Source organism: Panthera leo, chromosome C1, assembly GCF_018350215.1.
Source record: "Panthera leo isolate Ple1 chromosome C1, P.leo_Ple1_pat1.1, whole genome shotgun sequence".
Classification (NCBI taxonomy): Eukaryota; Metazoa; Chordata; class Mammalia; order Carnivora; family Felidae; genus Panthera; species Panthera leo.
This window is the reverse complement of record NC_056686.1, coordinates 27,516,318-27,540,029: the sequence shown is the minus strand read 5'-3', so window position 1 is coordinate 27,540,029 and position 23,712 is coordinate 27,516,318. Positions and strand designations below refer to the sequence as shown.

The following is a 23,712-nucleotide window of genomic DNA, read 5'->3' as shown; positions in this document are numbered from 1 at the left end:
CATGATCCTGAGATCAAAAGTTACATGCTCCACCAACTAAGCCCCTATTCACTGTCATTTCTTAAATCAAAGTTCAGCTCTAATATTTAAGATCAGACTCATTTAGGAAATTTAACTTCCTTCATTTTCATTAGGATTTTTAAAAGACATTCTTTAAACTTGAAAAATTACAAAACTTTCCTTCTGAAATTAAGGCTGTATTACTTTGCCCTTTTAAAATTATGGAGGTGCCTGTTTCTCCCACTATCTGTGGTAAAGAAATCAAACAGACACACCTTTCCTTTAAAACTGCTTATTGCACTAAAAGACAGCAAAACAAGTTGTCAGTTCTTAAAATAAACATGATTACATTTCTATAAAAGATGTTGCCAATACAGTTCTCTAATTATTAAAGCACTATCCTAATAAATATAAAAGGAAGCTGTACTTCAAAACATACATATATGTGTGTATATATATACATACATATATAAGTATACATATATATGTATGTATATATATATATGAAAATCACATTAAGGTATGAGAGGCAACAAGTAAACTAGCAAAAAAAAAAAAAAAAATTAAAATAAAAAAAAACCCTCAGCAACCCCTTCTCTCTCTCCACCCAATTTCAGAGGCCTCAACCCTAAAGAGTTTCAATCTTTTAAAATATTTGCCCTTTATGAAAGCTGTAAGGGATTTTCATGTATAACCCATAGCAACAGAAGGCTTTAGAATACATATCAGTTATAGAGAAATTTCTGAGTTACAACTTCTGACAAAGTTTTATATTTATAGCAGCTTTAACAAACTAAAGAAAAATAATAGTTTAAGATTGCTACTGCTTATATACACATTGCACAAATGGCAAATGTTAAGTTCAGAGCAGGAGTGGGCAGACACTCTCATAGAAACTTCATATATATATACGTATATATATATATACACACACACACACACACACACACATATATATACATACATATACATGTGTGTGTATATATATAATAATTTTGTTTAAGAAAGCAATATCAAGAGTTGAGGACTTAGAATTGTGTATGAGACAAGAGACAGGAGTAGGGTGTGCAAAATAAAAATAAAACTCTAGTTTGCCATGCTTCATATCCAAATGAACCAGATACATGAACATCTGAATGTCACTGGTAGCATCAGGAAAAAAAATGTAGGTGATGAAGGCGAGGGAGGTAGAGAGAAATCAAAGTAGTGGTGGGAGGATGATAAAAGGGAAAGAAAGTTCCCCGATGGAATGAACTATAAAATACACACACAGTCACATATATATCTACTGTCAGTGTAGATCCAGATATATATGCATATGAAGTATACATGTATATATTTAAAATATACATAGATACCTTTCACAAGAATACACGAATGCACATTAATTTTTTTGCACACATAATTGTGAACAATCACTTTGATTATTCATGTAAGGTGTGTGTGTTTTTTTTTTAAACCGTCATTTACTTTTTCTGTACTTTTTTTGCAAAGATAGTTGTGCTGCCAAGCAACTTGAGGTAAAGGCATTAAAAGGGTTAGACTACAAGAAAGTGAAAACAAAACAATGGCGATACTTCCTAAGGAGACCGCACAAAAAAGCAGTTGGCTGGTTTCATATTGCATAATGGTGCTGTGTTCCTTGATGAAGTAAACAATCTTCCTTATATTAACATAAAAATCAGACCCTGGTCCCCACACAGTGTTGGTTGCTGTATGGCTGGAGGCATTCCCACTCAACTGACTCCACTGGAAACATATGCTCTATGTCGATGCATCTTTCAATTCTTCCTCTCAGAGAATATTCTTGGACTTTTTAAGCAAAGTACATTGTGCGTAAGGTATCTTGGTGAATCTGTACAGCCTTGGCAAGAGCTTGTGGATCTCGTCCATTGCTCTGTCCTGAAACATGACTTCCTTCAGCACTGTAAGAGAAGTGGCAATGAACACAAAAACAAACCCTATTCTGATGTAGTAATTTTAGAAAATATTACTCATAGAAAATTTCAAAACTATTTATATTAAAAAAAGAGAGGCTGGCATTATGAACATTTCTATCACCCAGCTTCAATGATTATTAACCCAAGGCCAATTTTGTTTTACTTCTCTCACCTCCCCAGGATTGTTTAGAAGCAAATCTCAGACATGCCATCATTTTGTCTATTAGCAATGATCTCTCCCTTGAATTAATCTGGTAAAGCAACTAAATCACTATACCATTCTAATACTAATAAGCCTAAAGTGCACATTTTAATGGAGCCCTTATCTTGGGTAGTCAGTTCTGCCTATTGTTCCTTTTCATATGGACCACTGAGTCCTCTAACAGCTTGTGGCAGAGAGGCACATACATGGAAACACTTAAAAGAAATTTTACAAGAAAAGCCTAACATGCTGACCCGTACTTGGTTTTGGGTGAGAATCTGTATTTGTTGTGCTTTTATACTACCTGTCATGTTCTTTGTCCACGAGATGGTATCTGGCTCTGAACGCTACCAGGTGAGCATAATACGCTGGTGCAGGTATAGAAACAGATCGTGTACAGCGCACGTAAGTGTGGCAGAGCTGGTAAGTCAGCAGCTGAAGTTCATCTGCAGTAAAGCAGTTATCGTCCCATAAAACATGATAGTGTGAAGGACGGCTGGTACCCTGTAGAGAAGGCAGTGGCATGTTCTGTTGGTTTTTAAACATTTAAATAAATGCTCATCACAGACTAAGTTATATTAAAAAACCAGCTTTGCACATTAGTAAAATAAAACATACTTTACTTGATTCTGGGTACATATCCAAATGAAATGAAAGCAGAGACTCAAACAGATATCTGCACACCCTTGTTCAAAGCAGTAGTATCCACAATAGCCTACAGGCAGAAGCAACTCAAGTATCCAATGATGGGAGAATGGATAGAAGGTGGTATATATATACAATGGACTATTATTCAGGCTTATAAAGAAAAGTCTAACACATGGATGAACCTTGATGACATATGCTAAATGAAATAAACCAGTCACAAAAGGACAAATACTGTATGATCCATTCATATGAGGTAACTGGAGAAGTCAAATTCAGAGAGACAGAAAGTACAGTGGTGGCTGCCAGTGGCCAGGGGTGTGGTGGGGCAGGGGAATGGGGAGTTAAGTGTTTGATGGGTATAGAGTGTCAAGGAAGATGAAAAAGTTCTGGAGATAGATGGTCTTATGGCTGCACACAATGTGAGCGTACTTAATGTGACAGACTGTACACTTAGAAGTAGTTAAAATGGTAAGTTGTATGTTGTATAGTTTTACTATAATAAAAAACCCAGAACATTTAGTTGAGTTCCTCTGTAATAGTTACTATGTTAGATACTACAGATTCAAAGAAAAACAAAGTCAAAGGTTTCCTTTCTTTTGGAAAACACAATTTAGTAGAGGAGTTAATGGCATCTATAATTAAAAAAAAACTAACAAAAGCTATAGTACTACTGGCACTTAGTCCTGTATGAGAATACCAAAGGAAGTAATTATAGGGCTAAGCCATGGTTCTTCACCAAGGGGAAGGGGAGAGAGGGAGATTTTGTCATTTTTGGGCACCCAGTGTGAGAAGACGCCAGAAAGAGTCAACAGCCTTACCAAAAGCACAGGGGGAATGGCTAATAGACCTGTGTGAGCAGAGTATGGTGCACAAGGGAAAAAAGATGAAGTCTGAAAATAAAGTTTGGAATCAGATTCAATGACATGCCTCAGAATTTGGACTTCTACCTGTAGGCAGCAGGGAAAGTACTGCATGTTGGGTTTTTTGGTTTTTTTTTAAACAAGAGAGACTTTAGTTGGGATGAGACTGGGGTTTTATTAAAGTAATAGCAATAACATGGAGCCTGGATTAGGAATAGGAAGACTGGAGCACCTGGGTGGCTCAGTTGGTTAAGCATCCGACTCTAGATCAGGTCATGATCTCATGGTTCGTGAATTTTAGCCCTGCGTTGGGCTCTGTTCTGACTGCTCAGAGTCTGGAACCTGCCTTGGATTCTATGTCTCCCTCTTTCTCTGCTCCTCCCCTGTTCACGCTCTCTCCCCCTCAAAAATAAACAAACATTAAAAAAAAAAAAAAAGAAACAGGAAGAGACTGAAAGCAAGGGGAACAGCCAGGAGGCTGCTGCATTAGTTTGAGCACATGATGATGAAGATCTGAACTAAGGAAATGGCAGTAGCAAGAGAGAAAAGGAGAAAGATGAGTTAATACTTTAACGAGTAATTTGAGCATCATTTGTTAGACACTGCATAAGATTCTGGGGATAAAATTCAAATTACCAAATCTTAGCTCCTCCAAATTATAGGCTTATAATGCATTTATATTGTACATTCACACATTCAGTATTTACTGAACACTCACTATATGCCATGTCCCGTATTGAATGCCTGGCGCATAGTAATGCATGAAGAGGAGACATGGATGTGAGCTCTGAATGATAAAGGAGGGCTTGTGAGATTGGGGGGAAGAGCATCTCAGGCACAGGGAAGAGACAGAGTAAAAACCCTAAATACATGTGATTCATTCAGTTCTATCACTGTTCTTGTCTCCATCACCATCATCTTTTGCCTGGATTATGTTAAGACTCCTAGTTGATGTCCCCTACACAACTCCTATTCCCCAGTAGAATCTGTTTTCAGTAAGAGTGAATTAAAACACACACATACACACACCATATACCTAACGATGTTCATGTCCAGCTTAAAGCCTCTTAATGGCTTTCCAATGCACTTTGACTAAAATCCAGGTGCTCACCCCTGCCTGACAAGGCCCGTATAATTCAGCCCCGGCTTGTCTCTCTAACCTACCCCCATGTTGCGGTCACAGCCTCCATTTGATTCCTTCAATGGATAACATTTTTCTACCAAAGAGCCTGTATGTGCCTCTGGCAGGAATTTTCTTCCCCCTTCTTGGCTTAACTCCCACTTATTCCTCTTGATTTTACCTTCAATGTCATTTCTCAAATGTGATCTCCCAACCTAAATCAGTTCCCCACTAAAATCTCTCTTCCTAGCTTTACTTTTCTTTTATTATGCTTATCCCAATTTATAAATATGTATTTGTGAGATTACTTACTTAGTAGGTCTCCCCCCCCCCCAACCTATAAAAGTAAGGGACTGTATTTATTTGTTCTCTCTGTGTACCTAGCATCAACACCTATCTTCTAGGAGGCAGACACAATAAATATCTGTTGACTGAATGAATGAGTAGTCTCTGCCTTTTGGGACTTCACAGACTAGTGTAAGGGGGAGAGAAACAGAAGCATGGTTACAATGCTGTCTAATGAATGCAACAAAGAGGTATGCATAGGGTGCTCAGGCAGTGCAGAGGAGGGGCATTTGTCTTGGGGAAGGATATAAGAAAGGCTCTGGGAGGAGCTGATCCTCAAGATGAATCTTAAGGGATGAACAGGACTAAATTAGGGAAGGAGTAATTAAGGTAAGGGAGAGACATGGTCAGGAGAGTTATGAGAACTCTGTTTAGAATGGCTGTTTAGCATGGCTGTAGTCCTGTTGTGTTTCTGTGTGTTTGTGTATGTGAAAGGGAGGAGATATAGAGAGGAGGAGAAAAAGAAAGGAAAGGAGGAAGGAAGAGTAGGAGAAAAAAAGCAAAACAGACTGAGGTGTAGCAGAAGTGAAGGGAGCAGGATGCAGATATCAGGAATTGAGTATGTATGCTGTCCTAAGAAAATGAGACTTTACCTTCAATGGATATGTTAGCACTAAATAGATGAATGATAGGGTCTTATGTTTTAATTAATGAGGGAGAACAGATTAAATGGGGGCACTTAGGATCATTTTGCAATTGTACAGGAAAAGTAATAATGAGAGCTGAATCAAGCAGGGGAAGTGAGGATGAGAAGGGTCTGAGAGTGAGATGGTAAATTCTACAGGGTTGAGGGGTGGATTTGAGAAGGGTGGCAGGTGAGAGGGTGTAGTCAAAAACAACCTCAAGGTCTGGAAAAAGTTCTCTCTGTAAAGAGATTTCAAAGTCATAAATATTTAAACTTAAAAATTTAAATGAAGAACAAATGGAAAGGCAAGATGAAAAGAGAAAAATGTGTATGGAAATCAAATGGTGGATGGTTTCAATGAGTGAGTGACAACAGTATTGAATGCTGCAGAGTTCAAGAAGCAGCAGTGGAAGGCTACTATAAATTGAAGAGGATACAGCCAATTATAGTCTCTTCTGTTCTTAATATAAACATTTTACAGAAATATAAATACACAGAGGAAAGCACACGGACCATAAGTGTATAGGATGAGGAATGTTCACAAATACCCATGAAACCAGTACCCAAATCAAGAAGTTGAACATTAACTGCAACCAAGAAGTCCCTTTGTGCCCTTTTGTGGTCACCATCCTATCTACTCTGCCCTCAGTAACTGGACTTTTAACATTATAGGTGACATTAAAGATTGTATCTGCTTTTGAACTTTATAATAAATCACATCACTGGATCACAGTCATGTGCCCTTCGGGTATGACTTCCTTGGCTTGACACTGTGAAATCCATCCATATTGTTGCAGCATTCTCTTTGTTGTAGAATATTCTGTTGTATAAATATACATTATTTATTTTTCCAATCTACTGATTGTGGGCATTTGAATTGTTTGTAGTTTTTGACTATGACCAGTGCTACTCTAAGCATTAACGTACTATCTTTTGGTGAACATAGATATGCATTTTCTGGTGGCTATCTTGGAGATCCTGGGTCATAGAGTATGCATATATTTAACTTTAGTAGATAACGACAAGACAGTTTTGAAAAATGTTCATGTTAATTTATACTCACACTGGCAAAATGTAAAGTTTCAGTTGTTCTATATCCTTAATATCATTTGTCTCTTTAAATTTCAGGTGAGTGCCTTTAGGCTATTGTTTTAAGAATAGTTTAGTTACAAATGGAAGAAATATACGAGAGAATAACTTGAAGGGAAATACAGGATCAAGAAACTGTAGTTTAGGATGGGGAAGTGTCAGCTAAGGGGATGAGGTCAGAAGCTTGGAAATGACTGAAGGTACAAAAAGAAGGATAACTGGTGAACTGAGACCAACTCGAGTCAGGCGAGAGCAAATTCGAACAACACTACACACTGAACCTTTCCTCCTGTGAGAAAGGGGAGAAGAAAGCAGGTGTGACTGACAGTATAGTTGCTTACTGAGGTAAAAGGAAGGGGTCATGTTCTGAGTGTCAGGGCAAGAGACCAAGGTTAGGGCCCCTTGGAAAATGGTATTAAGAGCTAACAAAAGAGGAGTTCAAGGATTGTTAAGCAATAGAGAAGATCTTTGAAGTTGTGGTGATTTATATCAGGAAATTATAATTTAGGACACTGTCTGCTGTGATTCCTCAACAGGGAGCACTTATCTTTTTAGGAGAACTCCCTGTGGAGGCTCAGAGGGGTCCCAGGCTCCCTTCAGTTAACACATTTCTAATAGTATGTCAGGTGGGTTTTTTTCCCCCCTGCTGTCCTGGAATTGCAACTAGGGTCTGAAGGAGAGGACTAAAGGTGTTAGGCACCCCACAGTCTAAAGAATTACCAATCTTTGGAGCCAGCCACCTCTCCTCAAGGGCTCACTGAGAGAAGCCAGGTTAGGACAGGTCTTACCATCAATTCCCTGGTGCTGGCCTCTTCTCACCTAATCCCCATCCTCCCAGTAGAGGAAAAGAATGATTATGGGTTTTGTGAAAACATGGAATTGCAGTTGTGAGGAAAGGTACACTCTCTCTCATGAAAATATAATAAGAGGGACTCCAGGAGAATCCATTATAAAGATAAGAACCTGTTGGAAAGGGAGACTTTTATCTCATGCCCCAGCTGGACACTTCCCGAGCTCAGAGCCCACAGGCCCACTCTGCCATCTCCACAGGGCTGGAATGGTAAGAATTACTATAAACAGTTTTAGGAGCCTAAAGGACTGGAAGTGAGCATAAGTGCAGGAGCTCCTAAATACTAGCAGACTGGCAGCAACACGAGATGAGTTAGAGTACCTGAAGGAGGAGGAGAAAGAGGTATCTCAGAATCAGGCCATGGTCCCCTTCTCTATTCAAAGTTACCAGGACCAAAGCTCTAGCCTGATCTGGGCAGGTAAAGGGTGGAACAGAGTAGTAGCAAGCTTTGACGTGATTTGTAAATTTAAGTTTTAAAGATGAGTGTGAATTTTACCTCAAAATAAAATGCAGAAGGGAGAAAATAATACCAACAAGACCAATAAAAAGTGTTAAATGTTATGGAATTTGGCCAAAATGTTGAAGGGTCTGTTAATCAGTGATAAAGTTAAAAACAATGACACGAAAAAATAATCTCTTATACTGGTTAGAAATGATTGGGTTTTTAATTTTAGCTGGTAAAAAAACAAGACTCCAAAAACAACAACAAAACAAAACCCAAGACTCCTGTTTTTATCTCTGAGAAGTTTGAAAATTCTAATAAAGCTGAGAAGATGTGTAAAAAACCATCCTCAGTCCTTGTGAAATATTCCTGGTTATTTACTGACTAAAGTTTCAATTTAGTGTTCAAAAGGAAAACTGGTCCCTAAAATTGTTGGTTAAACACAGTATGGAAATACCTCTGCCTTTAAGATTCATAATGACCATTTGCCTATCAGTAGCATACAAAAAATCTAGAGTAAAAAATTCTGTTTAACCAGCATTTCCAGAATTCATCTGAACGAAGAATCCTTTTTTCTTTTCTATAATATTTATTGAAAAGTCACAGCAGTAGTGTTCCATGGGATACATGGACAGAAACACTCGTTTAAAAAATATGTGCTCCAATTTTACAGATTTTATCTCTGGAAGGTACTTTTAACTTTGTTTTGCTAAATGACTGTTACCACCCACAGTGGAAATGTTTGACATTGATTCACTGATGGTGAAATGGAACAGATATAAGAACACAGATAAATGAGTGGGATAATAATTTTAAAGCTGTAAGAGTGGAACAAGGGGTTAGTGTATGTGGGACATACAAGACTTTGAGATACAGCTGTTCAGCATAGCACATCTTCCTGAAATTTGTTTTAATCAATGGCAAGTAACCTAAAATAGTTTGGTGCTACATTCTGTCAGACATCCTAGGAACAGAGGTTCACTCTGTCATTGAAAAGTTAGAGAAACACTGAATTAAGCTTATGTTCAGGGCACCTGGGTAGCTTAGTTGGTTAAGGGTCAGACTTTGGCTCAGGTCATGAACTCACAGTTTGTGAGTTCAAGCCCCACATCAGGCTCCATGCTTACAACTTGGAGCCAGCTTGGGACTCTTCCTCTCCCCCACTCTCTACCCTTCTCCTACTCAAGCTTGTACTCTCTCTCTCGAGTACCTAACTAACCTAACTCTCAACATACCTAACTAAATAAATAAGAGGATTCATTTAAAATAAATAAAGCTTATGTTCTACTAAGTAATAAAGCTAACAAATAATGTGATCTTATGAAAAAAGTAAGACTCTTTTAATTTTTTTTTAATGTTTATTTATTTTTGAGAGAGAGAGAGAGAAAGAGAGAGAGGGAGAGGGAGACAGAGAGTGAGTGGGTGGGGGGCAGACAGAGAGGGAGACACAGAATCCAAAGCAGGCTCCAGGTTCCAAGCTGTCAGCACAGAGTCTGACAAGGGGCTCGAACCCATGAACTGTGAGATCATGACCTGAGTGAAGTCAGGCACTTAACTGACTGAGCCACCGAGGTGCCCCGGAAAGAGTAAGACTCTAAAACTATTTCACTGAAACTTAAAGCTGCAAATTGATAAACCCTTTCACATGCTCAATATCTGCAAGTAAATGCCAGAGTTCTCTATGAAGTATTATTATCAAAAAGAAGCAAATGTCAAAGGAAGAATCAAGTATTTTAAAATTTTTGAAGTTTTAGGTTAAATTGAGGACCTGGTTTGGGAGATTTATTCTGTTAAACTACTTACATTCTGTCATTTTAAGAGAAATAAGCCCCTCTCCCCAAGGTAAGAAAGGGAAAGAAATTTATTTACTGAAAGTTTCATCTAATTTCATGTGGAAACAATTTAGAGTGTAGAAAACAGTGTTTCTTTCAATTAAAAAAATACACATAATAGGGCGCCTGGGTGGGTCAGTCGGTTGAGTGTCTGACTTCGGCTCAGGTCATGATCTCGCTGGGTTTGTGAGTTCGGGCCCCGCGTCGGGCTCTGTGCTGACAGCTCAGAGCCTGGAGCCTCCTTCAGATTCTATGTCTCCTCCTCTCTCTGCCCTTCCCATGCTCGTGCTCTGTCTCTCTCTATCTCTCAATAATAAATAAACGTTAAAAAAGATTAAAAAAAACAAAACAAAACACATAAGAATGGAAGTTCCTGAATTAGAACATTTTGCTGAAAGTGTAGGCTTACCTGTATTCCAGCATGGCTACAGAGGTAAAAATCAAACTCATATGGGTGTGTAATGTCTGTATCAACTGTTGTTCCAGCTGGGATATTGCCACTTCTTCCAACCTAGATTTGTTTGGCCAAAGTTTAAACAAACGAGACAAAGGTAAAGAATGTATCTAAGAGCACTTTAAAAAATGTATAAATATATCAGCTGATCCTGTGTTTCACTACCTTTAACTTGAAATACTACTTGAGCAGGCATTAACCGGAAACCTTATTCCAGTCCTGGTTCCTATTCTTACATAGTGCTGAAAGTGAGAGCTGATAAACAACAAAGAGTTACTAGTGTCTATTGGTGCTTAGCCAGCAGGTGATCCCAATATGGGTGGAACACGTAAAATTTTTCTTAAAATTACTTTAGGGGTGTCTGGGTGGCTCAGTCAGGTAAGTCTCCAAGTCTTGGTTTCAGCTCAGGTCATGATCTCATGGTTTGGGAGTTTGAGCCCCATCAGGCTCTATACTGACCCTGTGGACACTGCTTGGGATTCTCTCGCTTTTTTCCCCCTCCCCCAAAAGAAATAAAAATAAAAACAAATCTGCTATACATGTTCCAATTTATGGTACCTGTGAACAATAGGCACTCTTGAATGTGTAATTTATGAAAACTAGCATTTTCCTTGGAAACACTGTATTTTTAGAGAGCAAGAATGCTGACAACATACAACAGTAATAACCATTTGTTAACTATGTGCCAGGCACTTAAAGTACATTATTTCTAATCCTAATAATCCTGCAAGTCAGGTGTTATTCCCTCCTGTTTGGGAAACCTAGGCTCAGGAATATGAAATAATTTGCTGTACAGCACACAATAAAGGGCTGAACTGGTAGTGAAATATGGAACTGATTGCAAAGGTCCTATTCCTTTTATTTCATACTAGCAGTTTTAACATCTTGTAAGGAAGTCAACACCATGCATGGCGATGGTGTGAATGTGACTGAAATGGTTCAAAATTTCTGATAAGGAAAGGCTTATTTTTTAAAGTTTATTTGTTTATTTTTGCAAGGAGCCGAGAGAGATTCTGATGCAGGCTCTGGACTCTGAGCTGTCAGCACAGAGCCTGACATGGGGCTTGAACCCATAAACTGTAAGATCATGACCTGAGCTGAAGATGGACGTTCAGCCAACTGAGCTACCCAGGTGCCCCAAAAGGTTCCTAATAAAACACTTCAAAATGCATATGTATACTCACCTCTACCTCTGTATCCCTAACACATTTAAAATCATTAATTCTAAGTCTAGGTTTATAAGGTTAGCAAATTAGAAACTATTTTACTGACTCAGACATTCTTTCTGCATGCGAGGGACCACTATCAGGTAGTGGCATGAGTTATATATAGCTATGTAGCTATATAGCTATGTAGCTTAGCCTTCACTAAGCACAAAACAAAGAAAACAGTTCATACTAAGCACAAAACAAAGAAAACAGTTCATAATCAACTAAATTATGTCTATTCTTAAAAAACAGTTCATAACCAACTAAATTATGCCTATTCTTAATACACTAATCAAATTAACACGTATAAAAAGGTTTTCTTTACTTACAGAGACAGCAGAATGGGTTCATATCGCAGCTTCACCGGTTTCTAGTTGTTCTATTTAGGGCATGGTATTTTAACTACCTCTCATCTATTATTAGTAATAGTATTTAGAACAAAGGTGAAAGAGAAGCTGACAAATGAAGGACTAACATGACTAAACATCAGATGCTAGTAATCATTAAATCTAACTTAGGTTTTCCTAATCTTGCTTCTGAAGAAACATTTGGTTTTTCAGGCACAAAAAAAATTTACATAGAAATTTGGGGTCAAAGGCCTTTAACAACTGGAGGCCACAATAAAAAACTAACACTACTGCTATCAGAGAGGTTAACAGTGATTATAAGCATTCTGGAGCCAGAGTGCCTGATTTGAGTCCTAGCTCTACCAACAACTAGGCTTGTAAATCTTGTTCTTTAACCTCATATGCCCCAGTTTCCTTCTGTGGAAAATGATAATAATAATAAATACCTCATAGTGTTGTGATGATTAAATGAGTTAAATTTATAACAAATACCTATAACAAATACCTATAACAAATACCTAGTCTGCTATGATTATTTCTTTTTCTCTATTATTTTTCTTTTTTCTTTTCCTCTATTATTACCACAATCACCACCACTCTACAACTAGCCAACCTTTATTGTGTGCTTAGCATGTATGTGCCAAGCACTGTTTTAGGTATATTACATATTTTTATTTATTTAATCCTTTTAACAACCCAAATAAGGAAGAAATTAATATTCACCCAAACCTTGCTGGGATGGAAACAGGCACAGAGACGTTAAGTTACTTGCCCAAAGTTACATGGAGAGTGTAACCAAAGACAAAATATATACCAAACCCAGCATACACTTCTCAGTCTTTTCTGTTGAACCCTTTCCCCAAGGAGACACTAACACTTGCAATTCTCAAATTTCTCTGCTCCACAGTTTGAAGGATGGGAATAGAGCAATGGAAATGACAGCAAGCCTGTTACTTGCCTATGCTTCATGCAGACAAGAATACAGATTTCCCTAGGTATTTACACCTCCTCCTCTTTCTAATTATAAAAATACATAGTCATACTACAAAACATAAAAATAAATTCTGTGAGGGGGTGTCTGGCTGGCTTAGTTGGTAGAGCATGAAATTCTTAATCTCGGGGTAGTGAGTTCAAGACCTACATTGGGTATAGAAATTACTTAAAAATAAAATCTTGCGGTGCCTCAGTGGTTCAGTCATTAAGTGTCCTATTCTTGATTTCAGCTCAGGTCATGATCTTGTGCTTCTTGAAATCGAGCCCTGCATTAAGCTCTGCAGAGCCTGCTTGGGATTCTCTCTCTCCCTCTCTCCCCGCTCCTTCACCGCTTGCACGTGTGTGTTCTCTCTCTAAATATATAAATAAACATTAAAAAAAAAAAAAAGAGGGGTGCCTGGGTGGCTCAGTCAATTGGGCGGCCGACTACAGCTCAGGTCATGATCCCACGGTCTTTGAGTTCCAGCTCCGCATCGGGCTCTTTGTTGACAGCTCAGAGCCTGGAGCCTGCTTCTGATTTCTGTGTCTCCCTCTCTCTCTGCCCCTTCCCTGCTTGCTGTCTCTTTCTCTCAAAAATAATAAACATCAAAAGAACAAAAAAAACAAAAAAAACAAAAAAAAAAAAAAAGAGAGACATTCTGGGGTGCCTGGGAAACTCAGTCGGTTAAGTGTCTGACTCTTGGTTTCGGCTCAAGTCACGATCTCCCGGTTTGTGAGATTGAGCCCCTGTCTAGCTCCATGCTGACAGTGCAGAGCCTGCTTGGGATTCTCTCTCTCTCTCTCTCTCTCTCTCTCTCTCTCTCTCTCTCTCTCTCTCTGCTCCTCCCCAGTAGTGCACGCTCTCTCTCTCAAAATAAATAAACATTAAAAAAAAAATAGACATTAAAAAAATAAAATCTCAAAAAAACTTCTGTGAATTTTAAAGGAAGCATTATTTAAAAGTTGGTTTACATGAATTTCCACTAATCACTCTAGAAAGTCCCTAGGTGTTTTTTTAAAAATATCTATCTATCTATCTATCTATCTATCTACCTACCTACCTACCTACCTACCTATCTATCTAGTTTGAGCACGCACAAGCAGGGGAGGGGCAGAGAGGGAGAGACAGAATTCAAAGCAGGCTCCAGGCTCCGAGCTGTCAGCACAGAGCCCCATCCCGATGTGGGGCTCAAATCCACGAACCGTGAGATCACGACCTGAGCCGAAGTTGATGCTTAACCAACTGAGCCACCCAGGTGCCCCAAGTCCCTAGCTTTTAAAAAAACGAATTCTTACAAGATTATTTTAAAAAATGAATGTACCTTATTCCCTCTGAACATTTAAGACACATAGGAATAGAAAGAACAAGTTTAAAACTATGAGCTTCAGGACACTTGGGTGGCTCAGTCAGTTAAGAGTCTGACTCTTGATTTTGGCTCAAGTCATGACCTCTGGTCATTGAGATTCAGCCCTGCTTAAGATTCTCTCTCTCCCTCTTTTTCTGCCCCTCCCCTGCTCTCTCTCTCTCAAAAAAAAGTAATAATAAATAAAATTTAAAAAATGCTTCTCCCAGGGGCGCCTGGGTGGCTCAGTTGATTAAGCATCCGATTTTGGCTCAGGTCATGATCTCATGGTCCATGAGTTCAAGCCCTGTGTCAGGCTCTGTGCTGACAGCTCAGAGCCTGGAGTCTGCTTCAGATTCTGTGTCTCCCCTCTCTCTGCCCCTCCCTAGCTCATGCTGTCTCTTGGTCTCTCTCTCAAAAAATAAATAAATAAAAAATAAAAAATAAATTAAAAAAAAAAAAAAAAGATTCTCCTATCCTTAAAAACAAAACAAAACAAAACAAAAAGAATTTCTTCACAATAACAAAAAGCATTAACAGGATTTTGAATACTTGGAGAATAGAACTTGGTTAACAGAAATTCTAGAAAATTAAAAGCAACAACCTATTTGGATACTTTTATACTCATAATCTGCTAAGTTGAAATCTGCTAGTATATATTGGGACCTCTGCTTGGCAGAGAGCCTCTGTTAAGTGTTCTATGAGCTCTGTTAAGAGCTATCTGAGGTAAGTTTGTCTTATTATAGCATTACAACAGATGTAAAATTACCCTTTCTGTCCTATCAGCACAAAACAATCGAGTGTGATGTCTCTTCTGAACTACAATGTAGGTTATTCCAGGTTGATAGTCTTTTTCCAAACTGATGCAGGCTTCTCGAATTGCTAGTAGTTCATAATATAATACCTAGAGGAGATGAAATGGAAACATTTGATATAGTCAGTTGTTCTCTTATATATGCTTCAAACTAAGATCATAATTTAGTTTCAGGACTTCTTAATCTTATCACCTTACAGTTAAATACACTTCTTTATTCCATTTAAACTATTATCAGAGAATGATGTTAGCAATCAAGGCTTACACATCCATAGTAAGCTTTTTAGAAGGGAAAATCTAAGGAACCATCAGATTTTGACTTTTGAGAATTTTCAACCTAATTAAGGCTTCTAACTTTAGAACTAGGTACCATATTATAAACACAGTATCTGGTTTAACCACAGAATGATGAGATCCCAGGCAACCAACCTGCCTAAACTGTCCCTCTGAAACACCATCCCGATAAAAGATGATACGAGTAGGTTTGAACCGAGTTGACTTATAAAATTGAATGAGAAGTTCTCGAACCATGGAAGCCAAGTCCTGGATGATCTCCTGTCGGGGTCTCTGAACTCTTACTGTGGCACAGTATCTGCTTGGGTGGGCATCCATACTACCTACAACCTAGGTTGGAAAAAGGAAAGAAAAATAGAAATTAAGACAATCAAAACTCCATGATTATGAGTTTTACAATAAAAAACTGAAAATAAGCACATGGATTTCATTTAAATTTGTAGTTTACTATAACATTATTACTGTTCATTTTCAAAGTAATAAAAAATTGATAATTCCCAGTGAAGAAGAGAATAAAAGATCCAGTATAGGGTCAAAAACTATTTTCTGGGGTACTTGGCTGGCTCAGTTGGTAGAATGTATATGACTCTTGATCTCAAGGTTGTGAGTTTGAACCCCACATTGGGTACAGAGATTACTTAAAAATAAAATCTTCAAAAACAAAACTATTTTCCTATGAGTAGGTTGAACTTTATATTAAAAAAAAAAATCAGGGCGCTCAGTTGGTTGAGCGTCCAACTTCGGCTAGGGTCATGATCTCAAGATTCATGAGTTTGAGCTCCGTATCACGCTGTGTGCTAACAGCTCAGAAACTGGAGTCTGCTTCAGATTCTGTGTCCCTCTCTTGTTCTGCCCCTCCCTCACTCATGCTCTGTCTCTGTCTCTCTCTGAAGAATAAAATATTAAAAAATTAAAAAAATATGTTTTTAGTTTTATTTATTAAAATTTTTTTAATGTTTGTTTATTTTTGAAGGAGAGAGAGACAGAGTGTCGGGGATGGGGGTGGGGCAGAAGGGAGGGAGACACAGAATCCGAAGCAGGCTCCAGGCTCTGAGCTGTCAGCACAGAGCCTGATGCGGGGCTCGAACTCACAAACTGTGAGATCATGACCCGAGCTGAAGTCGGTCGCTCAACTGACTGAGCCACCCAGGAGCCCCTGTTTTTAGTTTTAAACTCTACACCCAAAGCGGGGCTCAAACTCACGACACTGAGGTCAAGATTAGCATGCTCAGGGGCCCTGGGTGGCTCAGTCAGTTAAGTGTCCAACTTTGGCTCAGGTCATGATCTTGCAGTTCATGAGTTTGAGCCCCACATCTGGCTCCTCACTGACAGTGTGGAGCCTGCTTGGGATTCTCTCCCTCTACCCTCCTCCCTTTCACTCCCCCATTTGCCCATGCGAACGCACTCTCTCTTTCAAAATAAATAAATAAACTTAAAAAAGAAAAAAAAGAGGCACATGCTCTACTGACTGAGCCAACCATGCACCCCCGCACTTTACATTTAACAAGATTCTAATTTATAGATGTTGTTGGTATATATAAAGATTAGTAAGGAAAGAGAGACAAAAAGACATTCTTAAAGAGAAGAAGAGAAAGGAGGTAAGTAATAAAGAAGCCCCATTCAAACGCTTCATTTTTCTTTATATCTTTTACTCACAGACCTACTGAAGCATAATCTCTGGAACTCAAATATTTAAAAAAAAATGTTTATTTTGAGAGAAAGCATGCATGAGCGGGGAAGGGGTGCGGGGGGGAAGAGGGAGAGAGAGAGAGAAAGAGAGAGAATTATAAGCAGGCTCCGTGCTGCTAGCGCAGGGCTCAAACCCGTGAATCATGAGATCATGACCTAAGCCAAAATCAAGAGTCAGATGCTTAACTGACTGAGCCACCCAGGTGCCCCTGGAACCCAAATATTTTTTAAATGTCTACACATCATTCTTTTTAAAAAAAAAATTTTTTTTTTTTAACGTGTATTTATTTTTGGGACAGAGACAGACAGAGCATGAACGGGGGAGGGGCAGAGAGAGAGGGAGACACAGAATCGGAAGCAGGCTCCAGGCTCTGAGCCATCAGCCCAGAGCCCGACGCGGGGCTCGAACTCACGGACCGCGAGATCGTGACCCGAGCTGAAGTCAGACGCTCAACCGACTAAGCCAACCAGGCGCCCCATGTCTACACATCATTCTAATCAGAGCTGAGTCTGAGACCCAGCTGGTCACTCTGCCTCCAGCTTCTCTTTCTTCCAGTGTAGGATCTATATCAAAGCCATATTTCAAAAATGGAACTCTGTAACCCCATGTTCACTGTACATGTAGTCAAGATGTGGAAACAACGTAAGTGTCCATAAATGGATGAAAGCATTAAAAAATGTAGCATATATAAACAATGGAATATTATATTACTCAGCCATAAATAAATAAGGATGAAATCTTGCCATTTGTGCAAATATGGGTGAACTTTGAAGACATTATACAAATCAAAAAAGTCAGAGAGAGAAAGTCAAATACCACATGATCTCACTTCTATGTGGAGTAAAGCAAAACATAACAAAATAAAACAAAAGCAACCAAGCTCATAGATGCAGTGACTGGATTGTTAGTTGCCGGAGGCAGGGGGTGGGTGATGGATGAAATGGGGAAGGGGGTTCAAAGATACAAATTTCTACTTATAAAATAAATTCTGTCATTGAGAGGTACTGTATAGCATGCAGTATGATGATGACTATCATTAATAACACTGTATTGAATATTTGAAAGTTGTTAAGAGAGTAAATGTGAAAAGTTCTCATTACAAGAAAAAAATTTTGTAACTATGTATGGTGACAGATGTTAATTAGACTTACTGTACACATCTTTTTACAATATATACATATATCAAATCATTACGTTGCAATTATGGGTCAATTATACTTCAATTAAAAATAATAAAAAATAGTACTTCAAAAGAGCGCCTAACTTCCTGTCAGTAATTTAATGCCTTATTACTTGAAACCAAAATATGGAAAATTCTTATGTTTCTCTTCTGTGTTAGGTCAGACTAGAAAATAATCAAGAGTTTTTAAAGAAATGAACTAGAACTTGTCTACTATGTACACAGGATTTTATCTACTTTATCATCTATAGGTTAAAAAAAAAAGAACTCTAGCCATTTCGTTCCTCTTAATGGTATCTCATTACTAACAAGTAAATCTATACCCCTTTGTGTATGGCACAAAAAGCCACACAAAAGCTTACTAGCCTCACATCTGCTATACTGCATTCCAATTTCCTACATTGCTCAACGTTCTCAACACACCAGGTTTTTGTGATCTAAATTTTAATTTATATTGCTATTAAAGTAGTATCTATTATACTATGTGGCATTTATTACTTACATTTGTTTTTCACACTGGTCTTTAAGTTCTTGGGAATAGAAGCCATATAGCAAAAAGAATTAATTAATAAATTCTATTTATAAGACCTCTGATAATAATAAAAGAAAATGGATATTTGGCAGAAATGGATTTAGTAGAAAAGGACAATGACTACCCAGAAGTCCAAAATTTAAGCTAGGCTTAAATTTTCTCGGAAAATGACCCCAAGATAGCAAATTCAAAGTAAGTCTTTTGAATTTTTTTTGAAAAAATAATTTCATCTTCTATAAGAGCATTTTTATGAATATCGGAAGTGGCTCAATACTACCTCTAGGACATCTGAAATGACAATTCATGCGTAACTATAAGAATAAAAAGCAATACAATTTACTAACAGATAAAAGCAAATTTCCTTCACTAATAAAAATAGCTTTGGAATCTTAAGTAAGAATTTTAACATTACTATCATTTACATGGACAAATAAAATGTACCAGGTTGTTGTAACTTAAGATTTATGTAAAGTTTATTATAAAGGTAACAGAAAACATATGTAAAACATTTTACAGTTTAATTTGTGAAATTTATCAAGTATGGATAAAATATGTTGACATTTTCAAAATGTTGGTATTTGTTAAAAATCAAGGAATTTCAAGGTGGGTAAAATATTATCTGGCTTTCTGAAGTTTATAAGAACTACACTTAAAAGAACTGACGAAACTTTACAAACACAGAGGTGGGCAGAGACATAAAAGGCAAATGTTGGGTGTCTGGGTGGCTCAGTCAGTTAAGCGACCGACTTCAGCTCAGGTCACGATCTTGCGGTCCGTGAGTTCGAGCCCCATGTTGGGTTCTGTGCTGACCACTCAGACCCTGGAGCCTGCTTCAGATTCTGTGTCTCCCTCTCTTTATGTCCCTCCCCTTCTGGTGCGCTCTCAAAAATAAACATTAAAAAAAAAAAAGGCAAATGTTAAAAGTAGGAACGGTAGTATTAAAACAGAATTCAGGTGCAAACTATTAGACTGGACAAAGGTAGAAGAATTTTACATTGAAAAAATGCAAAGACACTACTGAAATACATAAACTCTTTAAATAAAAACTAACTGAAAAGATATAATCAATAGAGAGGTCAAATAGGTAAATTAAAGTAGGAAACAAAAGACTTGAGTAATACAACTAATAAGCTTGATTTAATAAATATATGTAACTTGTAGCCCCCAAACCAGAGAATAACCTTTTTTTTTTTTAATTTTAAAATGTTTATTCATTTTTTGAGAGAGAGGCAGAGAGTAAGCAGGGGAAGGGCAGAGAGAGGGAGAATTTGAAGCAGGCTCCAGGCTCTGAGCTGTTGGCAGAGCCCAATGTGAGGCTCAAACTCACAAACTGCAAGATCATGACCTGAGCCGAAGTCGGAAGATTAACTGTGCTACCCAGGTGCCCCAAGGGAATGATCATCCTTTAAAAAAAATCCAAAGACTATTTGAAAATTGGTTCTAGATATATATATTTATAAAAATTGGTTTCAAAGAAAAAATGTCATTAAAATTCAAAAAGCTGAAACCAAAATGTTGATCCTTTAAACTTTAGACAAGATAAACCTAATAACACTCACAGCAGCAATAGAAGGCTTCTTCCCATCACCAGCTGGTGGATGAGTGACATCTGCTCCCAAAAAGATCACGGGTTGCTGGAACACAGAAGGTCTTAAACACATTTTTTAAAAGAGTTAGATAATTCATTTTTTCATAATGCATTTATCTGTTCATACTACTGCCACACAAATACAAGTTGCTGACACAGCACAGAGGAGGTCTTACACAGACAGCTTCAAAGGCCTGAATTACTGTTTTATTCTCTTCATTCATGAATCCCTGACTCAATGAAGTAAAAGCTATCACAATAGGTCTATCCAATGTCCTATTCAGAGCAATTTTCTGCCTTAAGCATTGGTGCTGGTGGTTGCAAAGGGCAGGCATTCTTCATAAGAGGCATAAAATGATAAACTGCCTCATATTAATCCCAGTTTGTATCAATCTTTCTGTAATCTATTTACATTTAAACTATGTAATCTCTCAAGGAGAAAAAGAATCATTAACCTTTTCACTGAAAAGGATTACAGGAATCTACTACTCCCCTTCCTGTGGCCAAAAGTATATATACTTAACAGTCATAAAGTAGTTGGTCAGTCATTTTATTTAAAAAACTATATCCTTTATGGGGTGCCTGGGTGGCTCAGTCAGTTAAGCATCTAATTCCTTATCTCGGCTCAGGTCATGATCTCATGGTTCATGAGACAGAGCCCCTCATAACACTCTGTGCTGACAGTGCGGAGCCTGCTTGGAATTCTCCCTCTCTCTCCTGCTTGTGTTCTCTCTCAAAAAAGATAAACATTAAAGAAAACCAACAATTATGTCCTTTAAGATTCAAATGATTGTCTCTTAGTTGGTGCACTTGATAGAATTCTATACCCATCTCATTTATGATTCTCATCTATTTAACAGACAGCATGGAAAAACAGAAAACAAAAAGGGCTTTTGTGCCAAACACACATGGGTCTATCCTTATTCTAATGCTTATCTGTGGTGCATTCTAGTCAAGATATTTTTTTAAAGCCTCAGTTGTTTCAACTATTAAAAGGAAACCTGTTGTTCAATTCTCAGTCTCTTGCCCAGCACCTGTTTCTAGGGCATTATGTCATTCTTCCTAAGAGCTCTTAGACATGATAACAATTTGACAGTAACATCTGTTGTCCCACTGAAGGTAGCAGAGGTTGACAAGGCTCACTTAAATGATTCACTTAACTGACATGCCCCACCCAAGACCCTCAATTCTTCCCTTACTTTCTAGGTTGAGTGAGCAGCCTCATAATACCAGATTAAAGAGGACTATCAAATAACGAGAAAATTCTTCAAGTTGAGCTCTCCAGTGAGAAATACGTAAAGTTCTCAAATACTTTCTAACTGGGCAAGAGGTTATTTGTATATACTAAATAAAAATGGAGTTGAAAGGGGATTTTTCACAAGGGAATCTCTTAATCTTGCCTTAAATTTTTTTGCTAAAATGTCTACTTATCTCCCATGGCAGGAATCATCAAAAATATCTCTTACACTGATTTTAGATATAGTGATATATAGAAAAATTAAGATGAAAAGTAATTAACATTTAATTGATTAGCTTATCTTACCTTTGATGAGGTACAAGAATATTATTGATCCCTCCGAGTTTAACATTTATCTTTAGGCACAAGTTTGAGAGAGTTTGAGGGGATGTTTTTATTACATTCTTGACTTGGACACACTGCGTAGCCATACCCAAAAGTGTATCTCCTACACGTTTCACTTCCGCTATGGAACAAACACAAATACCTCCAGTTAGAAAAAAGGTCAAGCTTCACTGAAAACTAAGCTATACATCACTGGATTACAGGACTCTAAAAATTATAACAATACTAAAACAATGCTGTTATAATTTAAAGTATACTGCCTTGAAGATTAGCTTAAATAGTTAGTGATAATTTTCCCATTTGTTTTCTTCTTTATGTAAGAAAGTATATTTTTGTCATCATAAAAATAATATAACCATAATAACTGAAAATCCAGAAAGAAAAATATCACACATAATCCCTTGTTAGCATTTTATTGTACTTTCTTCCAGTGATTTTCTCATTTATATTATTTTAATGCAGTTATACTTATAGTATAGTTACAGCATTCAATCTTATTTTGCAACTTTTAACTTAAAATTAGTCTTTACAGTGTATGGGGCATCTTGGCGGCTTAGTTGGTTAATTAAGTGTATGACTCTTGGTCTTGGCTCAGGTTATGATCTCACGGTTCGTGAGTTCAAGCCTTGAGTCAGGCTCTGTGCTGCCAGAGCCCACTTAGGACTCTCTCTGTCTCTCTTTTTGTACCTGCCCCCCCCCCCCCCAACCCTCCCATGTATGCTCCTTCTCTCAAAATAAATAAACATTAAAAAAAATAAAATAAAAAGTCTTTACAATGTAAAGAATAAAAGGTCCCTGTAACTTTCCTTCTCTTTGCCATTATGACAACCATAAAGAGTTCAGTATACATACCTTCTTTTTTATAAAACACATGGAAAACTTTTCTTTTTAATGTTTATTTTGAGAGAGAGAGAGAGAGAAAGAGAGCAGGGCAGAGACAGAGAAGGAGAGAGAATCCAAAGAGGGCCCTGAGCTGTCAGCACAGATCCCGATGCAAGGCTAGAAATCACCAACCGTGAGATCATGACCAGAGCTGAAATCAAGGGCCAGATGCTTAACCAACTGAGCCACTCAGGTGCCCCACACATGGAAATAAATAAATAAATAGATAAATAAATAAATAAATAAATAAATAAATAAATAAATTTATTTTAAAAGCAAACCTGCATTCTATTTTGCAAACTGGCATTTTCATTTAATAATGTAGTATATTCTGAATCTTAATATATAAATTGCTATTATTTCTAATAATAACAGTCTGTTTTTAAATGTCATAAAGAATCTAACCAGTCATACACAGATATGTTTATAGCTTGTTCCAGGTTCTCATTATTTCAAACAAAGCTACACAAATAATATCCCTGTACATTTATTTTTGTTTGGTTATGTAACTACAGCTTCAGGATACATTTCTACAAATAGAATTGAGGGGTCAGAGGTATATATATTTAACATTTTTGTAGATACTGATAAATTGCTCTCCAAAAAGGTTTATTCATTCACTCAACAAATATTTAATGTGCACTTAATACATGTTAGTACTGTGTGAGGCTCTAAATACACAATGTCTTTGAAGATGTACAAACGGCTAATAGTCACATTAAAAGATGCTCCACATCACTAATTATTAGGGAAATGCAAATCAAAACCACAACACGATACCACTTCATACCCATTAGGATGGTTATTACCAAAAAGGAAAAAAAAAAAAAAGAAAAGAAAATGACAAGTATTGCTGGGATGTGGAAAAACTGG

General features: G+C 37.5%; 1 protein-coding gene across 1 annotated transcript in view; it reads right to left on the bottom strand.

The window, feature by feature from the left end:
- Nucleotides 1-996: 996 nt before the first annotated feature.
- The window catches only part of LOC122228785 (protein argonaute-3), a 114,879-nt gene continuing 92,163 nt past the window's right edge, over nucleotides 997-23,712 (bottom strand). Inside the window, exons 13-19 of the mRNA XM_042954119.1 lie at nucleotides 21,919-22,078; nucleotides 20,347-20,437; nucleotides 15,521-15,715; nucleotides 15,047-15,181; nucleotides 10,363-10,464; nucleotides 2,447-2,646; nucleotides 997-1,925 (exon numbers count right to left, since the gene is read on the bottom strand). Coding sequence (XP_042810053.1) covers nucleotides 1,817-1,925; nucleotides 2,447-2,646; nucleotides 10,363-10,464; nucleotides 15,047-15,181; nucleotides 15,521-15,715; nucleotides 20,347-20,437; nucleotides 21,919-22,078 — 992 coding nt within the window. The 3' untranslated portion in view covers nucleotides 997-1,816. The remainder of the gene's footprint in view (nucleotides 1,926-2,446; nucleotides 2,647-10,362; nucleotides 10,465-15,046; nucleotides 15,182-15,520; nucleotides 15,716-20,346; nucleotides 20,438-21,918; nucleotides 22,079-23,712) is intronic.